At 35.3% G+C, this 21,210-nt stretch overlaps 1 protein-coding gene across 1 annotated transcript in view; it reads left to right on the top strand.

Moving 5' to 3' along the window:
• The window catches only part of LOC127167970 (cell migration-inducing and hyaluronan-binding protein-like), a 137,888-nt gene that overhangs the window by 65,100 nt on the left and 51,578 nt on the right, over positions 1-21,210 (top strand). The window contains 6 exon segments of the mRNA XM_051114411.1: positions 3,291-3,361; positions 3,477-3,572; positions 7,629-7,735; positions 7,737-7,751; positions 8,845-8,992; positions 13,166-13,357. Coding sequence (XP_050970368.1) covers positions 3,291-3,361; positions 3,477-3,572; positions 7,629-7,735; positions 7,737-7,751; positions 8,845-8,992; positions 13,166-13,357 — 629 coding nt within the window.

Raw genomic sequence — 21,210 nt, 5'->3', positions numbered from 1 at the left:
AGTGGGAAACCCTGCTACCGTAGTTCTACCTTCCTGCACACAGCTCTAATAGAGCTTACAAACTAGAGGAAACTTTTATGGAGCGTTTGATGGAAATGCATAAAATATGCCTCAAGGGTGTGGGAAAAAAAAAAAATAATAATACATTTTACTGGTATAGCACCTTTCCTGCTTTCATACATAAAATGCAACTCAAAGTGCTTTACAGACTGGAATATAAAAAGAGGTAACTAATAAAAAAATTAAAAGAATGCATAAAAATACACAAAGCAAGTCAATTTGAAATCATTAGCTTTATTTATTCTGCTGCACAAAGGATTGTGTGCACTATTAGCCTAAGAAGCACGCAGATGCGCATTATGAAAATCTACCAAAGTATATAATCAAAATCTAATCGCATACTATTTAGGACGGATAATAATGAAGTTGGGATGCGGTGCGTGATTGGCTGGTTCAGGTGTGTTTGATTAGAGTTGGAACTGAATTTTGCGGGATGGTCCATCTCCAGGAACAGGCTTTGGGAAGCTGTTTCAGTTTATGGAATATAAATTGCATGAATTTTTGAACTCATTACTAGAAAATTACTAGAACGAATCCTAGTGCATTGCAAATGGGCTGCAGATCGTTATGAATCAGGAATGAAAGATCACAGAGATCCCTTTAATTTATAGCTGTATGCCATCTCTGAACATCAACAATCATCTCGTTTAATTTTTCTTTCTCCCATGGGATTTTAGGAGAAAATACGAGACAAAGCTGATATTTAAATGAAACCGAAAACTCCATTAAGTCTCCTAAACTATGAAAAAGCAACCTCTGAGTGCTATGGTTAGGAAATGCTGTGGCTTGTGTAAATAAAATTGTTGTTTACATGAGTGAAGCTTGGCTGTGAGAATATTATCAGCATAGCTGTGACAGATAACAACTTTGGGGTAATTAAAATGTTTAATGAAACACCAAGCTACAATTCAGAATCTGTGCAACATGCGACGCCTGGGAAACTCATTTGCTATTAAACTTTACAGTCGCTCACATTTAAATAATCCCACATAATGACTTATGTTTCCCACACACAAATCCAGCCACATCAGGAAAAATTAGCTCAGCTCAGATGACTTTTAAGGATGGGGCGACATATTATATATAAACTCTGAATGGTTATGTTCACAATGCTGTTGAATGTTGAGTCTATATGTTTAAATGTACAGTTTCTAACTCTAATCTAACCCTAAATTGCGTACTTGCTTCCATAGATGTAAAAGTGATGGAGGCCAGTGGAAATGGCCAGTGGCACAATGGCAGGTTTATTTGCGACTAAGTGCCTTCCTATAAAGCTATAAAGAGTGTCTTTCAAAAATTCACTGCCACTTATATGGCAAACTTGCAATTGCGGTGATTAGTTGAATATGCTGTATTCATCAGACAGTCAGTGAATAGAGTGGCTAGATGTGACTCATAGCAACACAACAGCACACTGAAAGTATGTTTAGTTTGCATGCTTATACAAAGTATTCTGGCATTAGATCTCAATATTAGATTCTCTTAAAAGAAAAACTGCATTTATTAAAAACAAAAAAAATATATGGTAAATTAATATAACAACTCTTTTTTTCTATTTTTTCTCACCTGAGTGCACAAGAGAAAACAATAGTTGAATTTACATAAAATGACTATGTTCAAAAGTTTACATACACTTCATTCTCAATACTGTGTTGTTACCTGAATGATCCACAGCTGTTTTTTTGTTTAGTGATAGTTGTTCATGAATCCCTTGTTTATCCTGAACAATTAAACTGCCTGCTATTCTTCCACAAAATCCTTCAGGTCCCACAAATTCTTTGGTTTTTCAACATTTTTGTGTATTTGAACCTTTTCCAACAATGACTGTATGATTTTTCAGATCCATCTTTTCACACTAAGGACTACTGAGGGACTCATATGCAACTATGACAGAAGGTTCAAACACTCCCCTGGTGAAAAAAACAGCATATGCTGGTTAGGTATGTTTTGATGCTGGTTTAAGCTGGTCCTTTGCTGGTTCATGCTGGTCCTTTGCTGGTTTATGCTGGTCATGTTGCTGGTCAAGGACCAGCATAAACCAGCAAAGGACCGGCTTAAACCAGCATCAAAACATACCTAACCAGCATATGCTGTTTTTTTCCACCAGGGTCACTAATGCTCCAGAAGGAAACCAAATGCATTAAGAGCCGGGGGGTTGAAAACTTTCGAACAGAATGAGGATGTGTACATTTTTCTTATTTTGCCTAAATATCTTTTTTTTTTTTTCATTTAGCACTGCCCTTCAGAAGCCACACAAGATACTTACATGTTCCCCAGAAGACAAAATAAGTTAAATTTACCCTGATCTTCAAATTCAAAAAGTTTTCAACCCCTGGCTCTTAAGGCATTGTGTTTCCTTCTGAAGCATCAATGAGCGTTTGAACCTTCTGAAGTAATTGCATATGAGTCCCTCAGTTGTCTTCAGTGTGAAAAGATGGATCTCAAAATCATACAGTCATTGTTGGAAAGGGTTCAAACACACAAAAATGCTGAAAAACACAGCTGTGGATTATTCAGTTAGAAACACAGTATTAAGAACTAAGTGTATGTAAACTTTTGAACGGGGTCATTTTTATAAATTTAACTATTATTTTCTCTTGTGCACTATATGTAAACATCTTTTATGTGAAATATCTTATTCAGGTCAGTACTAAATAAAAATAACATGCATTTTGTATAATCATATATATATATATGGTCTTAATGGTTTCAGTTTTAGTTAACTAGTTAGTTTAATACCCCTGGCATTGTTTCAAACCACTAATATGGGTAACAAAAGACCATGTTAACAAACTTACACAGCAGATAGTTTGAGCAGAAAGTTGGACTTAGACATTTTGGCTTCTGAGAAAAAGCTTGAGATCTCATTCCTCCCAAAATATCGGCACTGTCACGTGTTGTGGGCGTTGCGCTCCCACTGGACAGATGGAGCAGCGACACCTCTTTGGCCTGTCAGTCTGGTCTAGCTGAAGAAAATTGTCCTGATGATGGTGTCAGTCAGGCTGTTTCCCTCAGAGTGGAGCAGGGGCTGATGGGAAACTCTGGCGTCGTAATTACCCAATCCTCTCTGAGAAGCGGGAGCCGCCAATCACACCTTAAGTCAACATCATTTACAGCAGTGAAAGTCAGAATGTTTGTCTAGGAGGGACAACTTATTCATGGCCAACTCCTAAGACTTATTTGCCCCTCACACACCTCCCTCTCTCTCCTGTGTGTGTGTCTCTCTGCAGGCATCCGTGGAGTTTTATTACAGTCAAAGGGGACGCGTCCTCAGTGGTCGAGGATCATGCCGTCTATCAGGGTGAGCCTCTTTTGCCCACTTGTTTGCTCAGCGATGGAAAGCAAACAGCAGCACGGAGAGGAAATATCTTGAAGGCGAGCTGATGCTGGTGTTTTCTGTGTGTTTGTGTGTTCAGGAACCAAGGCTTCGTCTGAGGCCAGGAGCTCTCGAGTGTTTCACTCAGGTTACGGAGAGCATTTTACCATCACCACTGTCAGTCAGTGGGTTCAAGGTATAAACACGCCTCACCACTGCTATATAAACACACAATCATGACTCATTTGCAGGTCAGGGTTGGTTTATGCTGGTTTGTTGTTGGTCTAGCTGGCATTAACTTTCAAAATAGATCAAAAAACTGCGTAAAAGCATCAAAAATACATTTATTACAAGTATTTTATATAGAATAAATAAATATGGAAGGATCAACATAATAGCAGCTGGCAAGCTCTCAAATGGACAAAAAGCACTATAAACGTAATAGATCAAAATGTGTTTCTTACACAAAGTGACCACATGACTTTCGCCATTTTAAAACAGATTAAAAAGGAGGAATCCGGTCTATTGCATTTCTCTACTCTAAAGACATTCTCACAGTCAAAGATGCTAGTGGATAAAAAATAAATAAAAGACATCTTAAAGTGCTTCTGTGAAAACAGTTGAGAGAAGATTTGAGGAGAGAAACAAGAGCTTCCAAGTGAAGTCCGGTGGAATGATTCATGCGATATTGTTCATTAAATCTAAAGTCTCTTTCACATAGTGAGAGCAGAGAAAAATGAAAAGGCCAAGAACCTGCAACTCAGCGGTTGGTGGAACTAAAAAAAGCTCTTGCAGAACAAGAGTTATTTTTCCTGCAAGAGAAGATATCAGTGTCACATTAAAAATACGAAGCGCTACAGTATTTTACAAATGGACAAAAATAGAACATGACAGGAAATGTACAACCCGGTGTGTCAAAGTGACGGATAACGATTATTTGTAGCGCAACCTCTCCTTAGATGGACTACTTTTATGGTGATTTCATGTTGAGTTTTTGTTCATTTTGAAGCTTGGCAGCATAAATCACACTCCACTCTCTCTTTCGCGCTCAGATGTACTGCCTAACATCTCCCGTTGTGTTTCCTGGAAGAATGAATAATGCAAGGTTAGAATGACATGGAAATGGGGCGAGCTATACTATCAACTAGTGTATCACATAGACCAGTATGGTCTTTGTTGTTGATGTCCCGCTGGTTAAGATAGATCTGGTGACCAGCTGTGCCAGCCTTTCCAAAAGGGCTTCAATAACATGTCTGATGCCATGGTGCACAATATGACATAATCCAGCAGTTAATAGTTGGTTAATTCTCACAAAAAGAGCAAATGCTAAACAACAACATAGCCAATTAGAATATATGACCATATTTGATGTTTATAATACACGTTACAGTTCAGAGTGTTTTTTAAAGAAATTGTACTTTTATTCAACAAGGATGCGTTCAATTCATGAAAAATGATAATTAAGACTTTTAGAATGTTACAAAAGATTCCGATTTCAAATAAATTCTGAACATTCTATTGATCAAAGAATCCTAAAAAAAATCTGTTTCCACACAAATATGAAGCAGCACAACTGTTTAACAATTACAATAATCAGAAATGTTTCTTGAGCAGTAAATCAGCATATTAAAATGATTTCTGAAGGATCATGTGACACTGATAATTCAGGAATTTACATGGAAGAGACAGCAGCTGGTAAGAACTCATTCTTGCAAATCTTAATTAATTACTAGTTTCTTAATTTATCTGTACAGCTTTCATTTATTCAAAAAAGATATTCGTACAAGCACATTAAATAATGCTAAAATTAATCTTGAAGCGTCTTCGCCCATATGATGTGTGAATGATGTTAATCAGTGATCCAGCATGCTATATTTGGTTCACCTCCACTTCTCATTTCTCGATCTCACTAAGAATCTCTTCCAATATCCCACAATTCTCGGCGCTGTTAACTAATATCCGTGCGGCGTCTGTCTGTCCACCCCCGAGTCCCAGCAGCTTAATTACCCAGCCCACCACTTACACCTGTACATCCTCAACCAATGCCTCAATCGCACAGTCGCACAGAACATCCCTGTTCTGAAGATGCCATCTGTTTGTTCATCACCAAAGTGATAATTTAGTTAACAAGTGTGCAAGATCTTATTATGGGCAGAGAATGAACTCATTTAAATGTAGAATTAAAGTCCTGCTGTATGATTACGCCGCACAGATGGGGAAAAGTGGGCGAAATTTAATCTGGAATTCCAGGAACAAGTTTGGGCCTTTAACATGAAATGCTTTTAGCTTTGAGATCGTTGATATGCGGTTGCGCTCCTAAAAGTTGACTTTTATTGGATATACGAAACTAATAGTTGTCTGTGCTCACCAAGGCTGTGTTTATTTGATCAAAAGTACAGGAAACACTGAAATGTGAAATATTATTACAATTTAAAATAATTGTTCTGTATTTTAATATATTTTAAAATGTCATTTATTCATGTGATGTAAAGCTGAATTTTTAGCATCATCACTCCAGTCTTCAGTGTCACATGATCCTTCAGAAATTCTAATATGCTGATTTGCTGCTCAAGAAGCATTTCTATTATTACATAACATTATAAATGACCTTACCTTCACATTTGATCATTTTAATACATTCTTGCTGAAGGATACTGGCTTTACACAAGCCGTTTTGCCCCAGCTTCCGGTTTTAATAAGAAATATGCCAACACAGGGCAGCCATGGTCGTTGTGTTTTTTTTTTTATTGGGTCTTTAATGGTTATTCTGGAATTCTTCTGAAATTATTATTAATAGAATTCTCTCATTTTGTCTGTTTGAAGAATAACAATAACATAGCATATTAACATTATATTTATATAATATAATATGTAAATTTAATAAAATTAAATTAAATTCTTGTATGTAAATTCATATTTTATTAAAATATATTTTGTATTAAATGTATTAAAATAATATTGTAAAATTAATATTAATATTGCAGCAATAATAATAATATTGTAAAAAAAATTACATTTATTACAAATATTTTTTATATATTTTCTATAGAATAAATAAAAAAACACTCTCAAATGGGTAAAAGTTGTTATATTGAGATAATAATTTCCTTTTGTGTGTATGTATTTCAGATTAAAACAGGAAGTTGGTAGACTAAAAAGTTATTTTTGAAAGTTATTAATAATAAAGATTATTGCAGTATGTTTTTACATAAATAATAATTTTTTTCTATTTTTATTGTTTTATTTATTTATTTATTTATTTATTTATTTTTACAGTTTTTCTACTTTAAAGTGTTACATTCAATTCAATGTGTTGAATTTTTTTTGTGTATCCAACATATCATAAATTTTCCTCTAATTTAAAAGAAAATAACTAGTAGTACATCACAATCAACTGCTACTTTCCATATGCAAATAATAAATAAATTACCCTGTCAATACATATTGATATTATATAAGTAAATATAAAAGATAGACAAGCATTTTGTAAATTTACAAAAACATGTATAAACATACACGTTTGTGTATATATGTTGTATATAAAGTTACGTAAATAAATAAAATATATATTGTTGACATATGGTTGCTACATATAATACAAAAAAATCATCATATAGATATTTTGTTATTTATGTTTGCATACATATTTTATTATTGAGATTGTATATATGTTGTAACCACATATATTAATTTACACAGAAAATGTAAAAGTGATTTTACAAGTAGTGGGTCACTTAATACACAACACACACTACAGTATGACACCAATTCACTTCTCACATGTTCATATACACAGTAAATGTTCCACCACACTCTTGGAGTGGATTCTGAGAGCTGTTTTTTATTGAAGGGCTCTTTATAATTTGTCATAACTGCTAATCATTTTCAAGTATCCTCTGAACAGCTTGAACACTTGAGATTTCTGCCCTGATCCTAAAGCGGAGAGCGAAAGAGGAACTTCTTTTCGACTGCATGGCAGAGTTGTCTTTTTATTATGTTTGGTTTGATTTGAATGCAATGCACCAAAAGTAGGCTGAATTCCCTGTAGGTCTGGCAATGCAGACGGCAAAACAGGGAGGGCGAACTGCAATTATCTCTGCATAAATAGGCTTTGACAGGCGGAATTGCAAAACAGGAAGATTAAAGATGTAAATGAGACTAATATCTACACAGAGCCTGTCTGCCGGGCAGCGCTGGAGGAGTGACAGAGCTTTAATCGGTGTGTCTGTTTGTGTGATTTTTTTTTTTTTAGAGGCCGAATGGACTGAATGGTTTGACCGTGATGACGAGAGGGGGTCAGGTGACTGGGAGAAGCTGACCGACCTTCACAAAGCTTTTCCAGAGCGTCTGTGCAGTAACCCCCCTTGATATTGAGGTAAACAAATGAATACTAACTTTTTGCTTACTACATACATCTGAAAAAGGTACGAAACTGTCACTAGTTGCTAATGTGTATACTTCACATACTAATATGCACTTTTAAAGCACTAATATGCACCTTTTAGGGGTAAAGATGTTAGCTATTGTACCTTAGGGTAACACCTAAGTGACAGTTTTGTACTTTTTGTCTGAGAGTGTAGTTAGTAAATGCTTCTATTTTTACAAAACGTTAAATTTTCACATATTATGTTATGGCCAATAATCAATATGGTGGTCAGTATTAATAAAAAATGTGCATGTTTTTTAACCACAAAATACTGTTTTTTGTAAGTATAATCATGCATTAAACCCTTACAGTGTACAGCAAAGTAGAAACAATGGCATAGAATAAAAGTTCATCGATTAAAATGTGAAATAATAAAAAATAAAATGATCCAATTACATTTTAAAAAATGCTAATATTGACCAACATATTGTGCATACTTAAATAAATCACATCCTTTTATACACATTACCATTCAAAAGTTTGTGGTCATTTTAATTAAAAAAAAAAAACAACAACAACTTTTACTTAGCAAGGCTGCATTTATTTGATCAAAAAAAAAAATATATATATATATATATATATATATATTAATAAAGAAATAAATAGTGTAAAAACAGTAAAATTGTGACATATTATTACAATTTAAAATAACTGATTTCTATTTAAATATATTTTAAAATGTAATATATTTCTGTGATCAAAGCTGCCTTTAATGTCACGATTCTTCAGAAATCATACTAATATGCTGATTTCCTGCTCAAGAAACATTTCTTATTTTTATCAATGTTGAAACAGTTGTGCTGCTTAAAGTTTTTCATTATTCAAGATTCTTTAATAACATGAAAGTTCAAAAGAATAGACGTTATTTGAAACAGACATCTTTTGTGAAATTATAAAACTATTTACTGTCAAATTTTGATCAATTCAATGCATTCCTGTTGAATAAAACTATTATTTTCGCTTTTAAAAACCCATACTGACCCAAACGTGTATGTGAGAGAATGGTTTCACTGTATTTAAAAATGTCTTTCTTTGCCTTCAGGCTGAAACTCTTGACGGCATCCCTGCCAACATGACAGGAGAAGTCTTCTCCAAGTTTGACAGAAACTATGGCTTTGTATGCCTCAACAAAGAGCAGGTGGATGGGATTTGCCACAACTACCGCGTGCGTTTCCTGTGCGGCAAGCTCGGTATGTTTGAAGCATTTTGCTCTTCGCTTCCGGAGAAACACTTTTCTATCAGTCAGTTACTCAACCACATGTCACTCCAAACCTTTGTAACCCTTGTTTCATGGAACACAATTAGAGATTTACCTCAAGCTGCTCTTTTGCATATAATGAAAGTGAATAGGAGCAGCATGCATAGCTCTCTGTGCACAGGGTCAAATAGCACAGCTGCTTTCCTTTGTCTCAAACGTTTGCAGTTACGTTTTAAAAAATACTTTCCCATAAGTAAGTGAATGCATGTTATTTTTTATTTTGTACTGACCTAAATAAGATATCACATTGAATTTATAAAAGTTACGCTGTCCAAAAGTTTACATACGCTTGATTCTAAATACTGTGTTGTTACCTGAATGACCCACAGCTGTTTTTTATTGTTTAGCGATAGTTGTTCATGAGTCCCTTGTTTGTCCTGAACAATTAAATTGCCTGCTGTTCTTCAGAAAAATCCTTCAGGTCCCACAAATTATTTGGTGTTTTAGCATTTTTGTGTATTTGAACCTTTTCCAACAATGACTGTATGATTTTGAGATCCATCTTTTTACACTGAGGACAACTGAGGGACTGAGGTCACTGATGGAGGGAAACACGATGCATTAAGAGCTGGGGGGTGAAAACTTTTGAATGGAATGAGGATGTGTGCATTTTTCTTATTTTGCTTAAATATCATATTTTTTTAAACTTAGTACTGCCCATTCAGAAGCTACAGAAGATACGTGTTTCCTAGAAGACAAAATAAGTCAAATTTACCCTGATCTTCAACTTCCAAAAGTTTTAACCCCTGGTTCTTAATGCATCGTGTTTCCTTCTGAAGCATCAGTGAGCGTTTGAACCTTCTGTCATAGTTCCATATGAGTCCCTCAGTTGTCCTCAGTGTGAAAAGATGGATCTCAAAATCATACAGTCACTGCTGTAAAGGGTTCAAATACACAAAAATGCTGAAAAAACTAAGAATTTGTGGGACCTGAAGGATTTTTCTGAAGAACAGCAGGCAGTTTAACTGTTCAGGAAAAACAAGGGACTCATGAACAACTATCACTAAACAAGAAAAACAGCTGTGGATCATCCAGGTAACAACACAATATTAAGAATCAAGTGTATGTAAACTTTTGAACAGGGTCATTTTTATGAATTCAGCTATTATTTTCTCTTGTGGACTATATGTAAACGTCTTTTATGTGAAATATTGATTTTACAAATAATAATACTACATATTAATTTTATTTTACAGATATTTCCGTTAACCCTAAAACATAACGCAATGTGCAGATGAGTGCAAAATTCAAAATATTTTTAGAGTGTAGTTGTAGGTAATTTAGTGCATGAAATCGAAGTACATCAACGACTAAATTAAAATGAGAAATTTTGCTTTAAAGGGGTCATCGGATGCAAAGTTCACTTTTACATGATCATTAATGTGTGCTGGCAGTGTATGTACAAATCTACCCTACAATGATAAAAATTCATGCAGTGGTTTTACATTCATCTGTAAATTCTCAACCGCACCCACGATAGTTGATTGACATGAGCATCTTACCTCAGACCCGCCTTACAACAGCTGTAACAGTCCGACATCCATTGTTTCGATGCCAGAGCAGGGATGTAAGTTAGACAAGAATATCTCCGATCGAGGGATTGAGGTGTTGTGTTGCTGGATGTAATAATGAACATAGTGGTCGTCATTTACTCCCGACATCTGAGCCGCTGAAGATGCAGTGGATTACATTTGTCTGTGAAGGGAATGCGCCTCCTGATCTACATAAATGCACTGACATTTATTCCACATAAATGTGGAAAATGGGAATCCGATGACCCCTTTAAAAAGTCTTTAATGCTCACCAAGGCTGCAGTTATTTGATCAACATATAAAAAGTTCAGATGCAAAACCAGCTAAAAGCCATCTCGGTCAAAAATGAGATAATGATACTGAGTGAATGCTCTCGACACATATTATACGTCCATCAAATACTTTTACTTCAAACTCGCTAAACTCCAGCCTCAGCCCAATCAGAAGTACCAGTACTTACATAGAAAACTTATACAAAGTAGCCAGAAAGAAATGCTCATTTTAAAGAAATACGTCAGATGGATTTAGAGGCTTTTGCATCTGAACTCTTCATATATTTCCCATCTGTTTTATTCTGTTTAACAGTCATGATATGTGCCTTAATAATTTATTTTTGAGCAGACAGACAGTTGTCTAAGACAGCACTGGTCTGTGGGATAGCATGAGGAACGTGTGTTCCATATTTTGGGCAGTTTTGTGGGATTGCGCCCACTCTCTGTTCCTCTCATCCTCGTCATTAAAAATGAATTGTCTTAGCGCTTATCTTTTTCCGAGCAGCTCCCTGTGCTAAACTTCACTGCCTGGATAAAGCGTCTTATCACGAAGCCAAAAACGTGGGTAGGATGGATGATAATAGCCTCGTACAGATTAAATTAAGTTAATCAAATCACAAAATAAAGTTAATAAATTAATAAAATAAAACACTACCTCCACACTTGACAGTTACTTGTACTTGAGACTTTCATCACTCATTAGCAACAATCACACCACTGCAGCTGCAAACCGTAATATGACGTCAATGGAAATCTTTCGTATTTATAGATTCTAAGATCTAAGATGCATTTTTTCTGCGCCTTTGGTTTTATTGTGTTAAAGATTTTCTAAAAGTATTCATACTTTTCTTGATGGATCAAAGTCCCATCCTACATTTTTTTATTATTATTATTATTATTATTAAATGTCCTGCTTTTGCATAAACATGTCAGAATGCATGAATGATATGGTTTGCACATGGCGTTTGATGTTTACTTCAAGATGTTGATGTTGGATTTCAGAAGTAATTTCTGTCAAAAGTAGCAAGAGTTTTGTAAACACGTCCTTCATAAGTGATTTGCGATGACTTCCACCTCAACAGCTCGTGTCAGGCCTCTCAGACAATTTCTGCTAAATGTCAGCTGTTTGCAGCCAACTTGGGCTTTTACACTTGTCGAATAAAGAGTGCACTTTGCAGCCTATATTTAGACAAAAATGGATGGGAAAGCTTCAGAAATATACTTCCGCTCTACTTTATAATTTTTTCCACATTGATTTTATTCCGCTAAACATAATCTGGAGTGCATGAGTGCACCAAAACTGACATTTTATTGTCAATCAAGTTAAAATGCTCTCTCAGATTGCAGGACAAATCCTATAAGTGACACATTTTGCTCTCCTCCTGTCAATGATTGAACTCAGGAGTCACAGAAATGCCCGAAGTATTGGATTCTTCAGTCACATGTTTCAGGGTTTCATTTTCCCAAAATGGATCAAAACATTTTGTTTATTGGTTGAAATTGGTTTGTGTTAATCCAAACCACTGCCTGTCTGCAAATTCAGCACAGGCTAGTTGATAATATGCCATTCGTATAATTGCTAACATGCTGCCACGTAGCTTCAAAGTTTCTCCGACTGATTACAAGTAAATCCTTCATCTGGTTGTCTTCGCTTTGAAAGACATTTTGAAGAATCCTTGTCACATTATGACAGACTGTGGCCATTGCATGAACTTTATTTTATGTATTTTCTCATGCATAACAAGGAATGCATGATATAAAATATGATTAATCATACTTTCAAAATGCATTACTTTGGATTTAGTGTGTTTATTAAATAAATAAAAGATGCCCTAACAACTTTAAGATCCTTAGTTTGATTCCTAAGAAACACATATGAAATGTATTGCTTGAATGAACTGTAAGATGCTTTGAATAAAAGCACCTGCCAAATGCATAAATGTAAGAATAATGTTCTCATTAATGTTGGCATGTAAAATATGGCATCATGTGTCTCACAATGACTTAACTTTTGTTAAATGTCTGGATTTAATTTATGAGTAAAATTCATCTATCAATCATTTAATTATAAACCAGATCAAAAGATTTTGGCTCAGGAGAAATGCTTCAATCATCTTTTGACTGGTCATGTATAAAATGCAATGTAAGATTAAATGCAGCTCATGCACACACATGTGTTTCATGCATCTTTAATGGATCTCAGATCAGATTAGACTAACAATGCATATAAATCTTTACAGGGCATGACAGTTATTGACCATATGTGCATGCTGAATATGTGTGCGTTGTGTCCTTCAACAGTGCGTCCGCAGGCCTCCATCTCCATAGACACCTTGTCTAACTGCAGTATTCTGGAGCTCGCGGACGAACCTGAGGGTTGGACATTCGGTGACAGGATCGTGGTGGCCAGCACAGATTACTCCATGCACCAGGCTGAGGAGTTCAGCATCTTGCCTTGTCCTTCCTGCATGAGAAACCAGATCAAAGTGGAAGGTCAGTTGTAACTCTGAATCTCATACAGGTGTATAGCGATGATGAATTTTAGTCACTGTTGTCTGTCTATTGCAGTGGGTGCCCAAACTCGGTCCTGGAGGGCCGGTGTCCTGCAGAGTTTAGCTCCAACCCCACTTAGACACACCAGCTAATCAAGCTCTTACTAGGCATGCTAGAAACTTCCAGGCAGGTGTGTTAAGGGAAGTTGGAGCTAAACTCTACAGGACACCGACCCTCCAGGACCGAGTTTGGGCACCCCTGGTCTATTGCATCCAATGTGCCACCCACTTTCAGTGGTTGACTGATATATTGCCATGGCCAATATATTGGTTGATATTTGGGATTTTTGAATTATCGACATCAGCCGATTAGTTTTCTGTTTGGCAATGTGTTGGAAGCGGGCCTTTTATTTTGATAGTGCTGAGAACACTAACACCTGAGTGCATTGAGCTCCCATTCTCTGCATTCATTTGCTGTTTCTATTTAACAGTTCTGATAATAAACTGTTAGACATAACTGTTAATCAAAGACAGTAAATATGTACTGAAAAGTTTTGTAGTGTTTGCTTTGTATTTATGGAAGCTTGTTTCCACCACGGGATAAAAAAATGACTTCTGATGTGAACTCAGAACTGCAATACAAACACACAATTCTGAGAATAATTATGAGCTGTGAAGGTTTATTTTCAAATTATTATATGCATATATAAATATGTAGAATAAATGCAAATTTAATTTTAGCAGTTGTTAAGTAGGTTGAATTATATATCATATATGCGACCCTGGACCACAAAACTAGTCATAAGTAGTACAGGTATATTTGTAGCCAACAATACATTGTATGGGTCAAAATGATTGATTTTTCTTTTATGCCAAAAATCATTAGGATATTAAGTAAAGATCATATTCCATGAAGATTTTTTGTAAATTTCCTACCGCAAATACATCATATATATTTATATATATTTAAAATATATTTTTGATTAGTAATATGCATTGCTAAGAACTTAATATGGACAACTTTAAAGGCGATTTTCTCAATATTTTGATTTGTTTGCACCCTCAGATTCCAGATTTCCAAATAGTTGTATTTTGGCAAATATTGTCCTATCCAAACAAATCATACATCAATGGAAAGCTTACTTATTCAGCTTTCAAATAATGTATAATGATGTATAAAGACTGAACACTACCCACATTAGTCCATCTAGACACTACATTTGTTCAAAAAACATGTTTTGCAGCTTCAGAGGGTTCTACACGATCCCAGCTGAGGAATAAGGGTCTTGTCTAGTGAAACGTTTCGTAATTTTCTAACCACAAATGCTCGTCTTGCACTAGATCTGCAATGTGCGTCTACGACTTCACACATTACATAATCATATTGGAAAGGTCACGTGTGGTTAGTTCTTCATCTATGTACTATGGTTCAAAAGATAGTGTAGGCAGAAAAACTCCATCTGATTTTCTCCTCCAACTTTAAAATCGTCCAACATCATTATTTAACCTTTTTTGTAAAGCTCGTTTGACTTTTTTTGCACATTTGCTTTATAAACACTGAGTCGGTACTTACACCTACATCACGCGTGGCCATTCCAGCATGATTACTAAATGTAATGCATGAAGTTGTGGATGCGGAGCTAGCGCAAGACAAGCATTTGTGGTTAAAAAGTATATAAATTTTACTTTTTTTTAGAAAATGATCAATCGTTTTGCTAAATAAGACCCTTATTTGTCATGTAGAGCCCTTTGAAGCTGCATTGAAACTGCAGTTTGGACCTTCAACTCATTGTTTTCCTCAAAAACCTTAATTTCTTTTTGACTGAAGAAAGAAAGAACATCTTGGATGACATAGGGGTGAGTGAATTATCAGGAAATTTTAATTCTGGAGTGAACTTATCCTTTAACATGACTGAAAAAGAAAGATAAATGAGTGGACTTTGCTTTAGCAAGCATCACTTGCAATTACAAGCACCTACACAAAATAATTATACACATTGTTGATAAGTCTTACTCAGCACTTACATAAATACACAGAAACAGAGATGCTGGAGTATAGAGTGTGGCTGAAATAACAGCTAGCTGATTGCTGTCTTTGTCTGTGACACTTCAGTGCTGTCAACAGGATTTCATCATGGTAATTCTCAGAAACTAGGTGATTGGAGGCATTAGATGAAATTTTGCATCAGAGAAAATGTTGAGCTACAGCAGTTAGAAAAAACGCTGCCTCACAGGCACAAAAGTGTTCGAATTTCAAATAAACGCCTTGTAAAAATCCCTTCATCCTCATCCTCCCGGGGTTTGGAATGTCTTACATCAGATTCAGGAAAGCACATCGCACTCAGAAAAGTGAGGATGACTGTTCTGAAGAACTTTGAGGCTGAAGTGTGTGTATGTGAGTTTTCATTCCGATGTTTAAAGCAGACTTTTATTTATCTTCTCTTGGTTTAATTATATTCAAGAATTTTACTCAACAATGGTGGCGGCTGACATTCAAGGCCTGCGGAAAGCACTTTCTCCGCTGAATTCCTTTGAATTTTTTCCTGCTACACCTCCTGATTTTAATGCTAAAATAATTTTCTCCAAATTAGATGTAGCGCATCAGTGGACTGCAATTTCAGCAAGTCATACCACCAATTCAATTGGATTGAAGCCTGTGAAGTCTAGCTGGGCCTTTCCGGAATACTAACCTTTTGTCAAACTATTTAATAGGCTCTGTTTCAAAATCTCTTGAGCCATCTACATAGTCAGCATTTTAATGCATCATAGATGTGCTTCCAAGATAGACAGCTGCATTTGGTGATATTTTTGAGGATTCTTTGTGGAGACAGCAGTTCCGGAATACAATGTAATGAGGTTAGTGAAAACAAACATAAGGTGCGTGTAATCTACTAACAGCACGGGTGCAAAATGGCATGTTTTTTTGGGTGTTAAATAATGACACAAATACCAGTAAATTCACTACGGCTAACCTTAATAAATCACCTTGCATTAATCATTTAAGTAGTCTCTTCTTATAAATTTTGCATCTGAAATGGGAACACCTACAAATGCATTTGCAACAAGGTTCACACCTTTTCATTTAGTAAATTCTGACAGTAGTTTTTAATAGCAAAAGAGAGTTTGGATTGGCGCAAACTCTTAGTAAATCTGGCTTTTGTAAAAAAGTAAAAATAATTTTGTCTGATTTAGATTTTCTTTAAAAAGTAAACAATATGCATGTTAACATGAAGATTTTTTATGTAAAGTTATATCCAATTTCGCAACTTTGTTGCAGTAATAAAAAATGAAAAATTGGCCCCCACTTTCGTTGTAAGTACCTCATGTAACCTAGATTTTCGCTTTTTTTAGTTATGAGTCTTAATTATTTTTTGTGTTAATCAAGATTATGTTGCTTGAGCTTAACCTGGAATATTCCTTTAATATTTTATATACAAAAAAATAATGGTTGGACAAAATATTGAAGATTTTAATTTTTGTTACTTCAATCATAAATTGGCTATTTCCCCAATATTTTGTGTGCTGTCTGCACCAACATTGGTGTTCAGTAAGATTTAATCTTAATGTTTTTGAAGGAAGTCTCTTGTGCTCACCAAGGCTGCATTTATTTGATCAGTAATACTGGAAAAACATTCATGTTGTGAAATATTATTACAAATTAAAGTAACTATTTTCTATTTGAATATGTTTTAAAATGTAATTTATTCCTGTGATGCAAAGCTGAATTTTCAGCATCATTAGTCTTCAGTCTTCAGTGACACATGATCCCTCAGAAATCAGTTGTGCCGCTTCACATTTTTGTGGAAATTGTGATAAATTTTTTTCAGGATTCTTTGATGAATGCAAAGTTCAAAAGAACAGAAATATATACTTTTAACAATATATTTACTGTCTTCGTCACTTTTCGTGAGTTTAATGCATTCTTGTGGAATAAAACTGACCTGTTTATACTTCTTAGAGTATGACAGCTCTAGTTTGTAACCGTAGGCAGTCAGCAGTGATTCAGCTCCAGTATACAGTGTGTTTTGAAGCCGAGCCATACTTTTTGCTGTGCTTGAGGTCATTGTGCTGCTGGAGGATGAGTTTGCCCTGAGTTTGCTGACCATCATGCTGGTTGGTTCAGAATGGTGTTTCGTGGGCGGTTTGCTTTGCACTAAATATATATACTTCACTTTCAGACCAGAATGCTCAGAGTTAGTGCCATCAGGCTGCAAAAGATTGCCGGTTTTGTCAGGTGCCGTGTTGCAAACTTCAGGTTCGACTTAATGTTAGCCTCTCCCAGAAGTCACTTCGTTCTAGCCGCTCTTGACGAGAATATCTTTTAAAGTGTTGGGACGATTGGTGATGTCGGGATAGTTTCTCTCATTTCATCCAATAAGTTGTGCACTTCTGTCAGGGTTGTATCTGCTGTCTTGTTCATTTCTTTAACAATTGCTCCTCTTGTTCAGTTGCTCAATTTGGTAGGATGGACTGATCTTAGATGTTTCTGTGCCATTTTTTCCATTTTGCTACAGTGCATCACAGTGCTCAAAGGAAGAGCCAAAATGATAGCAATCTCTATCACATTCTCTAATTTTTTTCTCCTAATAACTTAATCTTGAAGTTCTACGGGCTGCTCGTTTTTCTTTGTGAGGTCAAGAACAACCTACTTTTTTTTATATAGACTTCACAATGGCAAACAAGGTGATATTTATTGCGCATTTGACAGCAACTGAATATGGATTGGATAATAAAGGGAAACAGGTGTGCCTAATGCATAATGCAAAATGCATTGATTAAGGATGTTTATATGAAACGCAACTTAATATTCCATCTAGGGCTGCAAAATTGAAGGAATTTATTTTATTTAATAAATTAATGGATGATTGCTTATTACTAAATAAAAATATAACAAATAGGAAACATTACTATTGTAATATTTCACTTTAAAATAAGAAATAAATATATTAAAATGTATAATTTAACAAAAAAACTATTACTGTCTTAATGTCTTCATTTTTAAATGTCAAATCATCATTAAACTGTTATTTTGAACGAAAACTGCAGGATGCACTTTCCTCTGCAACATATTTATTTAATCACAATCTTTGCAATTTAATAACACTTAGCAGTATACCGATTTTTAACTTATTTCGATTAATCGTGCAGCCCTAACTCTGTTTAATTTCATCATTGCAGAACAATTCTGCAGGAAATCTCCAGAAATCCCATTTGGATGTGCTTTAATATGACTTTGCAGCTCAGCAGAATGAGAAATCGGTGAATGCTTTCTAAAGGCACTGTTTTGAAAAACTATCAGTGCCAAGGAAGATTAAATAGTTCTCAGCACAATATTGACATTGATTTTTAGCTGGTTTATTGTGGTTAAGACAGAGATATGTGCTAGAATAACCTTCCTTCAGTGACTGCAGGATTCACTCTCTACTGAGAGGAGAGACGCTTTTGTTTCTGAAGCAGAGTCTTGGTTCCTCTGACAGTCTCTTGCTTATCAAACCTGCCATCTAGGGAGTTTTTCCCCTGACACAGTCACCTTTGACTCGCTCACAGCTGGTACTGAAGCACTATTTGAAACAACGGCTGCTTTGAAACAATGGCTGAAAATGCTTCTTTTCAGGTGCACTGTAAACCTGAATGATGGTTGTGATCTGTTAATTTAAACAAGTTCATAAGATGCATGTCAGAATCCCGTCCGAAGTATTATTGGTGTTCCAATGTTTAGAAATGTCTAGTTTTCTATAAAAATGGCTATAAAAAATAGCCATTGTAATCATTAATTATTTGCTGATATTTGCTGATTTTCTGATCATTAGACATTATGTTATGGTGTATTAAAAATCTGTCTTCAACCAGATTTCTCAGAAAATGCTTTTATTTTAGGACACAGCCTGTCCGTATTGTCATAGACTAAGCCTATCATATTACACTCTTATGTATGCATGCATGGGCTAATTCATATGTACCATGGTAAATCCACTGTTTTGATAACCATAGTGCACTCTGCTCATTGTGAAGTCTGTAGAAATTTGTATCTGCCCAGCAATAGTGGACTACAGATCTTTCTACAGATCACTTTAAAGTCTCTGCTTTCAGCTTGATATTTGCAAATGGCATATCTCTGAATAAAGAATGGCTTATTTAAATCTGAATGAGTGCATTCCGTGCACATAAAGGACACATTTCTGTTTGCTGATGCAGCCGATGGGTTGAATTAAGGCAGGTATGGATTTCATAAGGGATTTAGATAAAGCATACTGACATAAAGCTGGTGTATTTGCAGTCCTCTCCATGCATTTGTTGCATTTTTAGACTGTGCTCTATGGCTCTGTTCTCACTGAAAATGGAAACGCATATAGAACTTTTTTTTTTTTAATTAGATTTTGAATTAAATATATTTAGAAATCAATTTCTCCCACTTCTCCAATAAGGATGTTGTCTTTGATCTAGTTTTTGGAACATATATATATATGTGTGTTTGTGTGTGTGTGTGTGTGTGTGTGTGAGTGAGTGTGTGTGTTGTCTGTAAAAAAAAAAAAAAAAAAAAAAAATTAAAACTATACATTTTTAATGAGGTTTATACTTTAAAGTACTGAAAATTTGCTGAACATTTACTCACCCTCAGGCCATACAAGAGTTTCTTTCTTCATCAGAACAGGAGAAATTCAGCATTACATCACTTGCTCACCAGTGGATCCTCTGTAGTGAATGGGTGCCGTCAGAACGAGAGTCCAAACAGCTGATAAAAACATCATAATAATCCACACTACTTCAGTGAATAAATTATAGTTTTGTGAAGTGAAAAGTTGCATGTCTGTAAGAAACTAATCCAAGAAAAAACAAGTCTTCTGTTCATAATATTGCTTTCTATATTAAAAAATTTGCCTCGTCTGAATCAGGTGCGAAATGTGCACACATCAAGAAGGGTTTACAAGTAACCAATTAAATGGGTCTAAACAAATATATGAGGGTGGATTTTGATGTGAGAGGACAACAACAAATGGACTTTTTCATTGAAGATAGTGTTCAGATTTCAGATTATTGGTTTGTATTTTTGGACAGAACCAATGGTTTAAAGTTAAAATCGTCTAATTGATAGATTTGTTTCTTACAAGCACAAAGCTTTTCGCTTCATGAGACATTCATTGATGGACTGGATAGTTTGTTTGTGGATTATTGTGATGTTTTTATCAGATGTTTGGACCCTCATTCTGACGGCACCCATTCACTGCGGAGGATCCATTGGTGGGCAAGTGATGTAATGCTACTATACATTTCTCCAAATCTGTTGCGATGAAGAAACCAACTCATCTACATCTCAGATGGCCTAATGGTGAATTTCTTTAAATATGAAAAAAAAAATGCCATTAGGTTAGAAACATTAGCATAATTCAATATAAATTAGAGGTTTAATTCTTATTATCTAATACCATCTTGCATCTGGAAATAAGGTAGGAATAATAACCTTCACGTTCTCTAAAAACAAACCCTAAGCACGTTTTCTTCTCAGTTTAAATATTTTTACTGCACAACAAGACAAAAAAAGGATTAATCATTTTTTGCTGCATTGCATTACCACAAGCAGCAGGATTTGAATTCATCATATTTCAGTTAAATAATCATGCAAAAGAAGCACGTCCGCAGTCAACTTCCAAATCTCCCAGATAATTGCCGTCTCTCTGAAGGCGTCGTGGTGCGAACAGTCTCCCATTACCTGCTCATACTAAACACACGCAACAGTTCTGCACACAGAAAGGACACAATGTACTTTCGCATTCTTTTAACAATTTGCCCGTATTATTTGTGCAATGACTGAGGACTGCTGACAGATCCCATCACTTCAGTCTTCCTCGCTACCTC

The sequence above is a fragment of the Labeo rohita genome, chromosome 7, assembly GCF_022985175.1.
Source record: "Labeo rohita strain BAU-BD-2019 chromosome 7, IGBB_LRoh.1.0, whole genome shotgun sequence".
In the NCBI taxonomy this organism is placed as follows: domain Eukaryota; kingdom Metazoa; phylum Chordata; class Actinopteri; order Cypriniformes; family Cyprinidae; genus Labeo; species Labeo rohita.
Note: the sequence above shows the minus strand (reverse complement) of the source record. Positions and strands in the feature narration are given on the sequence as shown.